General features: G+C 38.7%; 1 protein-coding gene and 1 long non-coding RNA gene across 2 annotated transcripts; one reads left to right on the top strand and one right to left on the bottom strand.

Moving 5' to 3' along the window:
- Positions 1–743: 743 nt before the first annotated feature.
- On the top strand, positions 744–2,189 carry LOC109997486 (uncharacterized). Its single transcript, XR_010666313.1, has 3 exons — positions 744–863; positions 1,622–1,655; positions 1,984–2,189. It is a non-coding gene; the product is annotated as an uncharacterized lncRNA (long non-coding RNA).
- Positions 2,190–2,817: 628 nt separating this feature from the next.
- LOC109997472 (leukotriene B4 receptor 1) lies at positions 2,818–10,138 on the bottom strand. Its single transcript, XM_020651966.3, has 5 exons — positions 9,991–10,138; positions 6,542–7,142; positions 5,450–5,650; positions 5,291–5,334; positions 2,818–3,519 (listed from the first exon to the last, which is right to left on the bottom strand). Exons 2-5 carry the CDS (start codon positions 7,127–7,129, stop codon positions 3,270–3,272), a joined length of 1,083 nt encoding a protein of 360 aa, XP_020507622.1. The 5' UTR covers positions 7,130–7,142; positions 9,991–10,138; the 3' UTR covers positions 2,818–3,269.
- Positions 10,139–11,529: the final 1,391 nt, after the last annotated feature.

Genomic DNA, 11,529 nt, shown 5'->3' with positions numbered 1-11,529 from the left:
AATAAAATAAACTGTACAGAAGTTATACTCTGTATTAAAGCAAAGATATAATACAAACAAAAATAACAAAGGGGAACACTGTGAAATTAAAATATAAATAAGTTTTCTTATTGCACTTGTTGCAGTTTTAGGGTATTTCTGTTTTATTAATTGGGGTTTTGTTTATTTTGGCTCAGTTTGAATACGACAACACGTTTTTTTTCTACATTACTTTAAATGTAATTGATACTCGAATTAGTTTAATGTGTTAATTGTGTTATCTTCAAAAACAAAGATTGTTGTCTTGTATTTATTGTTGAATGTGTGGTTGATTGGTGTCAAGGCAGAGGAACAGAAAGAAATAAACAAAAAGAAAAGGAAAATAATATTTAGTAGTTTGCACCAATACTATAAAACAGGGAATGTTATTATTATAAGCGATATTTTCTGTGGATTAAAATGTAACTTAATTGTTATTTATGATTCAAGATTCCTTATATGTATATTTTATTATTTCAGAAATGTGTCTTTAAGCCCATATACTGTAAACATTAGCCTCTAAAAGATGTATGTAACCTACATACAATCCAGTAAACTATTTTATTTAAAAATAATATGCATTTTTCATGCCCATGTACAAGAGCAGGCTTTGTTTATAACCCCTTGTTTTGTAAGGGATGTGTTTAAAAAAAGTTAATTTTTAATAAATTGCGCCATACCCGGAAGCTGCATGTTTAGTGACGGAGGACAGCAACACGTGGTTTTGATAAGGACATAAATAGAGCCGCAGCCTCATTATCGGTCTCTGTTCCTTGTTGCGGTGATGGAGGTCTTACATGTTGTGGTGGAGAGTCAAGAACCAACGTGGTGAAACGTCTTCTATGGTAAATGTTAACCTTGTCTATCTTATTACACTCTCTCATGTAGAGCTGATGTTTTCTTTAGATCTGCTTCTGGATGGTTGTTTTTGTTACTTCCGCTTTAATTTCGTGGTTAGCTCGCTGCTTCAGTCTGAGCGCCAAACAGACCTCATGGTCTGTGCTGTTGAGGCCTTGTTCCACAGATTGATGCTGATGATTAAAGTCTGCATCAGAGTGGATTATATGTATAAATCAAAATGACTTCACAGGGTGATTTACTACAAAGTGTTCTTCACTACTGAACACACTTTGATTGATTACCTTAAATCACGCCGTGTTGAATCTTTGAATGGGTTAGGCTGCTGAGAATGTATTATCCAGCTAATTCATGTTTATGTGAAACTATCAGGTCTCAGCTTTAGACTTAATAAAATAAGTGATTAATTGATATTTGAGCATTACTAAATTTTTTTTTTTTTTTTTTTTTTTTTTTTGGAAACATATTTTTGTATTACAGTTTTGGGGAAGTATCCATTTAAGTTAGGCTTAAATAATAAATATTTCCTTTACATTGCAATGCAGTTAAGCAGCCATTTAAAAACTCTGTCCTTCAAATGATCAATGAGTCAAACCTTCATGATGAGTTGCATGTGAGTCCGTGTTTCACCTGAACCTCATGATTATTCTTTCACTGCGCTGATGGGTTTGACAAAGTAGATGCTCATGAGGATGTGTCTTTGATTTCATGTTGAGACTAACCTGTCTTTGCTTTTCTATTTAAGGGTTCAGCTCACGGACTGGAGAATTGTCCATCAGGTCAGTATTCGTCTTTTGAACTCTTGATCATTACACACCAATACAAATGTTACATTCCCTTTTGTAAAGTTAATATAGTCATAGCAATGGATTAAGTCTTAACTCTGTGTTTGTAGTCTTATTTTTGGAGGCTGAAGTTTGCAGGGCTGTTTAATACTCCATGTAACTCTGAAATATATTAGATTTTTGACCAGTTCTCGTTAGTTTAATTTGTTTTTGTTAAACATCTCAACACTATCTGCAGCCTCAAAAGTGACCATTAAATCAAATTGCTGACTGAAACTGTTTTAACAGCTGGATAGTAACATGCCTTTTTTCTTCTTCACAGGTAATGAGAACTCTTCATGAATGCTTGGATTGCCAAAGTTACTCGTGTGTTTAAAAGTACTTTAATGAACATTTTAGTAATTTACAATTGCACAAATACTGTAAACCAATAGTTATAATCTTAAATTTATGTACATGTACTGGGTCAACAATGTATGAGCTGTGATTTTTAAACTAATGAATAAAGATTAATTGGAATTTTTAAAAGATGTGTGTTGTCTCTTTTTAATTAGAAAGACTGGAAACTGGGATTCAGAATAACCATCAGTGGCTTGATCATGACAGTAATTTCAGACGATTTACCGGTATCTATTGGCAGGTAGATGATCTGTTTCACATACAGATGTGCAGTGAAATGTAAGGACTGTTCTGCACGGCCATGCAATAAACACTCAAATTACAAATATACATGGAATGTAAAATAATAATTTGAATATAAAATACTTAAAGCTAGATATAATGTTTCAGTCTCTCAACAAAACTGTCAGAATATCATGGTGATTTTGGTTTGAAGAAGTTAAGTATCTGTATAGTTCTGTTAAGCAGACCCAAAAAGGGTTCTGTGAATGTTTCAAAGCATTAAACTAGACTGAACCCACGTAGTCCGGCAACCAGAAGAAAATACTATCTCTGGAAAATTGGCTAAATGAACCTCACCTAGCAGATATATTTTTCTAGTTGTTTAGTTTATAGAAGTTGGCCAAAAGGGGGAAAATAGTCTTAAGACCTAAGCTTTTAAAGCTAAAATGAACCTGGTTGGTGTGGAGTTGATGCTATCTGAACTACTTCCATGATCCTCTTTAGCACTTAAAATATGTAAATGAAAATCAACAAATAGGTTGTGAATTTTTATTATATAAAATTGGGAGAACTGTAAAGTTTACATTGTTATAAACACAAACTGGAATTTGATCTGTTACAGCAATGCAACTTTTCCACGAGTAGATTTGGAGCTGTTTCAGTAGTTTTTTTGGGTTTTTTTTTTTTTTTTTTTTTTTCATAACAGCCTTGGAAAAATAATAAAACACAAGGTATAAAAAAGTTGCCAATTCAAATATACATGTCAGGTTTAAAAAAAAAATACAATAAAAATCTTGCACATTCATCACTGACGCCCAGTCAAACTTTTTACTTCACTAAAACTATTTACAAAAAAAAACACTTGACAGCAGCCTCTAAGAGAGTTTGCTTCTGTACATTTTTGAAGCACAGCAGTTCTCAAGTTGCTCTAAACAAAATCCACATGTAGTCTTGTGCTGATATTCATGCATAAAACTCATTGGAAGCTCATTTTCCGTTTCGTAAAGGAGGAGTTCCTGTGCTGCTTGATTCAGCAAGGTCTTTACTTTGTCCCCGAATCTTTTTGGTTCCTGTTTGGTCCAATGACGTTCCCTCAAAGAGTCGCGCCATGAAAGCAAATCCGCTCTGCTTGATGTAGGACTTCCCAGCGAAGGTGTAGAGGACAGGATTGGCACAGCTGCTGATGAAGGCCAGACATGAGGTCACTGCGCGGCTATTTTTGGAGATTTCGTCCAAACTGTAGATAAACAGAAAATCAAAACGTAAAGTAACATAGCATGCTGAAGAGCTTATCTTAAACCACATTCTCTCAAATCCACTGACATGAAAAACTAATATCCATGAATGAAGAACTGCTCATAGGGCCAGGGGAAGAGATGCAATGTGACATCAAAGAGACAAAAAAAAAACCTCTAAGACGTTAAAAACAGCCACATGATAACACACAAAGTCATACACTTAACACAAAGGCTCAACATAAGTACGGAGGGACAGAGAAGGACTACATCCTACCCAGTTGACATTTCAAAAAAAACAAAAAAAACCTTTAAAGAAACATTCAATGGGGACAAAGAAAAACACAATTTGACGTCAATTTTTTTTACAATGTGACACAAAATGACTAGAGGGACACAACCAAACCAACTACAGAGACACAAAACAACCAAAAAAGTGAAAGTGAATGAGAATAAACATTTAAAAAAAAAATCACTACAGAGACATAAGAACTACAGACAAATACAAAATGACCACAGCGACAGAACCATAACAAGAAACAAACCAACAACCGCTTAGTAACACAAAACCCAACACAGAAGAGAGACATGGACTGACCATGAATAGACGCAAAACAATAAGAGATAATGAACTACAAATACACACAAAACAACTACAAACACACAACCATGATAAGCCACAAAACTACAAATAGAAAGAAAAAGGAATAAAGAGAACAAGATGATGACAGAGACAGAGAGAGAGAGAGACATCTACAGAGAGTTCTATGTTCTATGTAAGTCTAATAAATGCGCATCAAAGTTACAATTTGGGGTGAAGGGTCCACAGTTATAGTTTGTTTTCATTTTTGACTTGAAAGAATTTTACAAATACAGACCAATAAAAAACCTCACGTCTTTCTTTCTGTTGAACTCCATGGACTGGTCCATTTATTTTTAAATTCTAAGATGATTCACTTTCTGACTTTTCTGCAATGCAGTTGTTATGTCGTCCCAGAAATAAAATCTTAATGACTCGGGGTCACAAGTTAGGGAACTAAAGAAACACTGCGCTTAAAAAAAAAATATATGTGGGCCTTGGGTTTCTTAAAGGTCACATATTCTCCTCCTTTCCAAGCAGTTCAAATACGCCTCAGAGCTCCCCAAAAACATGTCTGTGAAGTGTCTTGTTCTAAATCCACTCTGATCCTATATTTGATCATGTCTATAAACCCCTCTCTTTCAGCCCTGCTCAGAACAGGCTGTTTCTGTGTCTGTAGCTTTAAATGTAAATGAGCTGTGTCTGACCACGCCCCCTTTCTGGAAGAGCTTGTGGCTCTGGCTCTTTCACTCCATGACTTATTGTTTACGATGAGGAGGCAGACTCAGAGGGGCAGAACAAACACCTAGCTGTGGGAGTGTCACCCACCTGGGGGAGGGGTTACGGCCCTTTGTGATGTCATGAAGGGAAAATCTCCCTTCATGACATCACATTTTCTGAAGAGTGGAGCAGGCAAAAGACTTCCACCTCCCTATTTATCCTCCCAGCCCAGCTGATTGTCATCAGCCACCAGCTGAGGGAGAACATCACAGGTACACTCGATGACTCCTGATGAGCAAAGAAACCTGAGACCTAATTAATTGGGAATCTATCCATGACAGCAATAAAAAGGTATTTTGTGTCAAAGTGCTTTTGCAGACATGAGACTCCAATCATGGGTGCCAAATGAAAACATGCCAAATGCACTTTGAGATTGTGGTGGAAAAAAATGTAAAAAATCTTAAGTTACTCACTTTTCTTTTGCCTTTGAACCGTTCTTACACCACTCAGCTGCCACCTTGGAGATACAAAACATACTCAGCGTTTATTCAAAGGGTTCAAAAAATCATTCCTAAAGCAATAACCAGTATTCTGATTTGACAAAACAAAACCTTAATCACGTCCTTACTCACCTGCAGCATGTTTATAATGTGGTACGGCAGCCAGAAAAGGCCAAACGTCACCACGATAGCCAGGATGAGGTTCTCGCTGCGGACCTTTCTTTGAAACTTGGTCTGTCTCAGGCGCCTCAGGATGAGGACGTAGCACGTTATGATGACTGAGTATGGAAGAATAAATCCCGCCACAGTCTCTAAGGTATACTGAAACCTCACCTGCACACAGGAGGATACAAAACAGAACAGATGTGTAAATAAGAACAGATCAAGTTCATCATTTGGACCTAACAGTGTGGGCAGTATTTAGCAGCTCTTAACGCCTGGCTTTTTCGTTAGCTTAGCTTATTAGCTATAGCGTATGAACCAGCTTTGTTATTTGAGTTGTTACATAACTGTATACCGTATTTTCCGCACTGTAAGGCGCACCGGATTATAAGGCGCATAGAATAGAACGTGTTTACAACTGAACAAGGCTGGGAGATATTGTGAATATATAAATATAAATACGTGTAAAACTACGTTTTCGCTCCGGATTATAAGGCGCACTGTCGTTTTTTGAGAAAATTAAAGGCTTTTAAGTGCGCCTTATAGTGCGGAAAATACGGTAACTTAATTAATAAAGCATTTAGACCTACTAATCCCTTGCCCCTTTTCACTTCCAGCCTCTAATAAAAAAATGTGGTCCCTTCTGGGGCGCCGGTGGTTAGTTCCCACGCTCCATGAAGTCCTAAAAGCAGGCCGCCTCAAATCCGACCTGTGGCTCCTTTCCCGCATGTCGTACCCCATCTACCCCCCAATCCCCCCCCCCAATCTCCAACTCTATCCAGTGTCTTAAATAGGGCATTGGTTCCCAACTGGTGGGTCAGGACCCAAAATTGGGTCACTGAGTAATTTCCAGTTTTTTTTTCCGTCAGATGTTTTGAGGTGCAAAATGTTTTTCATTAAATACATCTGATTTGTTGAAAAATATCAGAAATTTGGGTTATGATTTCTCATTAGGGAATTAGTGGTTGAGGTCCTGAGGCTAGACCAGTTGAGAACCTCTGCTTCAGGGTATGAACACCAGATAAAGACAATAATTGTTTGTTTTGTTCTAAACCTTCTTACATGTCGAGCCTCGGTGTGATTGGGCGCGCAAACCAATCTTTTCATACGCTTCTCATCTAAGTCCACTCTCAAATCTCGAAACACCAGCGACGGGATGGAGATCAACATCACCAGCACCCACGTGCCAATGATAGCCCTCCTCACGATCTGCTTGGTGACGAGGGACTTGGCTTTTCTCGGAAACACCACGGCGACCATCCTGTGCACGCTCATCAGCGTGATTAGGAAGATGGAGGCGTACATGTTAGAGTTGCACAGGTAGAAGACGCCTTTGCACATGGCGTCACCGAACACCCACGACTGCTTGGCCAGGTAGACGATGAAGAAGATGGTGAGGGCCATGAGGATGCCGTCAGCGCATGCCAAGTTGAGGATGAGGAGGGTGGTGACCGATCGCTGCCGGGTGCGCGCCAGGATGCTCCAGACAATGAAGAGGTTGCCGGGGACACCAAGGAGGAAGACCAAGCCGAGGATGAGGGCACCCAACGTGGTCGTGACGTCATTGCTGACCACACTGTCATCCTCTGGGTTTGTGACATTGATGTATGTAGGCGTGGTCAAGAGGGACGGACTGTAGGACTGGCTCATACTGGGAGGATCCCTGAGGGTAAGAACAAAACACTTCTTTTTTTAGATTGGTTCTTTGATTTATTTTACTCACACAAAACAAACAAAAGCATATTTGTTATTTAGTCACTTAACATAATAATTATTCACATCAATATGATATGATGGCCCAATATCACAAGATAAAATCATGATGCAGTGATCCTGTGATGATGCTCGATGTGATGATTCATTATAGGAATATAAAATGCCCCAAAAATGGGGCGGCAGTAGCTGTAGAGACTTGGGTTGGGAACCAGAGGGTCGCCGGTTCAAGTGCCCATGCAGACCAAGTCTGGTAATTTGTCTGCTAGCTGGAGAGGTGCCAGTTCACTTCCTGAGCACTGCAGAGGAGCCAAGAGCAAGGCACAGAATCCCCCCCCACACTAGCTCAGGTGGGCAGCCTCCTCACCTTGGCACCCCTCCATTAGTGCATGTTAAATAACAGAGTGTAAAATTAAAAGTTATATCTTCTAAATAGGTAAAGGGCAGGACTGATTTATGTTTTTACTGCATTTGGTTGTTCAGTTTAACTTCTTATTTTCCTTCATCTTCTCTTAACTGCTGTCCAAAATGATTCTGCTATCTGTTTCTTCTTCTTCTTCTTCTTTATTCCTGCTGTCGACTTCATCTTTTCCAATAATCTTCCTTTCATGTTACCTTCCTTCATGTCATAAACACCACAGTGAGGAGTCATTGAAGGAGTGACACGGTGAGTCAAATTGGCGGGGAAATCTGCTTAGAGCATCGTATTCATTTTATTACCTGACTGATATGTGGCACCAGTGATTTGATAAATGTATCCCGAGTGTGGATGATGATTATGTCGCTGTTTTTCGGTATTTTGTCCCACACCTGTTGACATTATAGTAAAAGGTGGTTGTTGGATTTCTGAGCACACTGACAATACCGATGGTCTGGAGAAACCGGTGCCCAAGCAACTGAAGGTAAACATCCCAAAATATTGTTCAGTGATGGCATGCAGGCTGTTTCCAGAGCGGGGTGGCGGCTGCTACCCTGACGCATCACCTAAAATATTCACTTGAGACCCCGTTGCCAACAGCGGAGCTCAAGAGGCAGCGTGCTAAAACATGCCAAACGTTTGCAGTACTGCGTCAAAGAAGAGGAGTATTATGACTCAGATTTTGATTCATTTTAGATTTTTTCTTTTTTTTTTTATGATCTTGTCTTTCATCATCTTTGGATTCTTTCTCACTGTCCGTTCACATGGAGAAAAGTACCCTGCAGGGCAAAGCTCACAGAGGGATGACCTTTAAGACCAACCCTGATTTAAATATGCTAAATTTAAAAATGAAATGCGAGTGATGTGGAGGGAAGGTAATTGGCTCAGTTAATATTTCTGTAAAGCCACATTTGTGAGAACAAGACTTTAGGTCCTTATTTCCTGATTAAGTCCTTAGTTTCCTGCTCTGGTCCCACTAAAACAAACTGTTTATTTTCCCCTGGTGGCTTTAAACGAGAGTGTACGCGTAAACAATCAAATCCAGACATACATCACTGGTTAAAAAATACAATGGAAAGAGAAGTCCATGCAACACATGAATGATGTCAAGTGGAGTCACGGCTTCTCAGAAATGACGGCTTCTTGCAAAATATGTCTTTCTAAATCAAATCAAGGATCTTGAAGCTGTTGCAAAACACAACACAACAATGCTATCTGTGAGGTGAAGGGTTGTCATGATGCAAGATTAGTTTGTAAATTTCAATACAATGCTTATAAAAGTTACAAAATATTTCATCTCTGATTCAATAATATAGAATAATATTAGAAGCCACAAGCAGCCTTAACCGCAACCCAGGCAAACTCCTTCACACTGTGTTGTGTTGGCAATCTTTCTCTCTCTCTCTATCTCTCTCTCTCTCTCTCTCTCAAAGCTATTGTTTGAAATATGAACAAAGATCTATAGTTTTTTAAGCGTTGATATTGTCCATTAAAATAACTGAGATAATTGAGACAAATTTAGTTAAGATAAAGACACAAACAATGCAATTAATGAATTGTCTTCTCGGCAATGGAGACACAACAGAAGTATAAAAATACCAAGAAAAGATACCAAGGTTTAGGACTGATGGGGAAAGACGGCGTTTAGTGTCACTGCGCCCATTATGTGGAATAACTTTTAAAAGACAGTTAAGTTGTCCTCTGTTGTTTCAAACGGTGTTTTTAAAGATCTAGTATCTGAACTACCTCAGGAAGGAAATTGCAACTGTATTAAACTGTGTAATCATTGAAGTAGTTCGCAACCTCGGTCTCATGTGTCCTCCCTGCTAAAAATAGAGGATAAATAAAAAAATAAAAACTGTTTTTGTACTGAACAAAGTCAATTCAGAGAATAAGTGTGTTGTTGTCAAGTGTTGTTAATGTTGAAATGACACATTAAGAAAATGATTGTAAAAGCATCTGCAGAAGACACCAACAAGTGAAAGTCAGGAGAAAGAGTTGAAAGAGGGGGAGAAACAAGCAAATAAAATATTTTATAAAAATTTGGAGCATTCATTTGGCGGCAAAATCAACAAAACAAAACCTGAGATATGTTCGGAATCCCCAAAACACTGAAAAACCACACGACCCTGCCAGTAACTCTGTTTACCTTTAGCGGATTAACTAGCAGTCCAAACGTTTGAAATAATGAGTCATAGTTTGTAATATATCTGCTATGTGTAAATAATCAAGTCACCAAATGTAAATGATTATTACAAAAAGAAGGAAAGACGAGTAAGAAAGAGCAGACGTTTGTAAAAATGTGACAGAGACTTTGAAGGAAAGTCGTCCAAAATCAAAGTGATGGGAGTTTGAGAGTTTACATTTCAGAGTGACTGACCTTTCCAGGACTTGACCTTTCTCTGTGTTGTCTGTCAGATTCACGTATCCGTCTGCTGCTCTGTCCAGTGTTTCCCTTGTGTGACAGTTTGTGTTCGCTCAGTCCATAATAAGCTGAATCACATCCTGCTCCACAGGCTGCGACATGTTATCAGAGAGAGGGAGGAGGAGAGGTGTGTCCATCCTCACCACTCTCACTCTCTCTCTGTCCTTATGCTGTTTACATGTATCTCCATAAATGATTAATATGGAATTTTCAAGTGATAGAATGATGTATACTTAAAGCTCTTTTTTATATAAACAATCTGTAATTCTCTCAGGGGGGGAGGGGAAACATCCCAGTGTCAAACAAAATGAAACTTTGTGTGTCTTGAGGCGTTCTTTCTCAGAGTAATCTGTTTCGTAATCTGACGGAAGAGAGGAGTATAGGTGCTTGCACAAGTTCCCCTGTGTCATTGATGCTGGGCACACAAGCGCAAACATGCATGCAGATCCCACACACACACACATGAACACAGCAACAAATAAAACACACACTCACCAGTTCATACAGGCCTCTGACGGTGACAGGAATGTTTGGTAGAAGTGGAAAGTGTGGAAAAGCCCAAAGCTGAAGCTCAATCACAGATTCACCAACAAGCAGTTTTTGGAGTTTTCCTTTTTTTTTTTTTTTTAACCCTTTTTCCCTCCAGAGGAAGAACATGCAATGAAGAAAAACTTCCTTTAAGAAAGTAGAAACCTTGAGTAGAACAATCTGCTGCAGCTGTGTGGGGACAGTGAGGTAGAGAGGGGTACAGAAAGAAAGAGATGCAGAGACATTTTACTGGTATTCTCAGGCGGTCTCACATCCAAGCTCTAACCAAGCTCGGCTTTGTTTATTAAAATTACAGTTGCACATTTCACCTTAACTTTTCCTGGAAATACTTAGGGGGGAGCTCCAAGGAACAAAAACCCCACTGTTTAAGGTTTAAAAAACAACATAAAGGACATAAATAAAGTTCACATAATCTTGTGTTAAACCATTTCTTTTTCCATATTTATCAAGAGTTATTAAACCTTTACAACAAATCTTCACTTGTGTCTCCTTTATACTTTTATATTTATCAAGGTTCCTATTCATTTCAATAGCCTGCCTTTAAAACAATAAAGTTGCATTACTATTTTTAGTAAATACATGTTTTTAATGTGGCTGTTGTATTTAAAATGTCTGGTTGGGGATCTCCAGCACCTGCAGGCATATTTTTGATGTGTCCTTGGGCGAGACACTTAACCCCATAGGTTGCAGCAGCTGCTGCGTTGGCGGCGCTTGAATGTGTATGAACGGGATTAGTTACTTCTGATTGACACTTTACTCAGCAGCCTCTGCCATCAGTGTGTGAATGAGTAGGTGTGACCTGTGGTGTAAAAGCTCTTTGAGTAGACAGAAGACTAAAAAAAAGAGATATCCAAGCTCAAGGCCATTTACTTATAACGCCCACAGACCATATTAGGCAACCTTTTAAAGCAACAAATATGGAACTTTTCCTCCTTCAAATGTTAG

This window comes from Labrus bergylta, chromosome 4, assembly GCF_963930695.1.
Source record: "Labrus bergylta chromosome 4, fLabBer1.1, whole genome shotgun sequence".
Taxonomy (NCBI): Eukaryota; Metazoa; Chordata; class Actinopteri; order Labriformes; family Labridae; genus Labrus; species Labrus bergylta.
This window is presented reverse-complemented; position numbering and strand designations above follow the sequence as displayed.

Coding starts and splice junctions, on each gene's coding strand:
- LOC109997472 (XM_020651966.3), bottom strand. CDS start 7,129: ATGAGCCAGTCCTACAGTCCGTCCCTCTTGACCACGCCTACATACATC. Junction 5,651..6,541: donor ATCACACCGAGGCTCGACAT/GTAAGAAGGTTT, acceptor TCCTGTGTGCAG/GTGAGGTTTCAGTATACCTT. Junction 5,335..5,449: donor ACATTATAAACATGCTGCAG/GTGAGTAAGGAC, acceptor TGTATCTCCAAG/GTGGCAGCTGAGTGGTGTAA.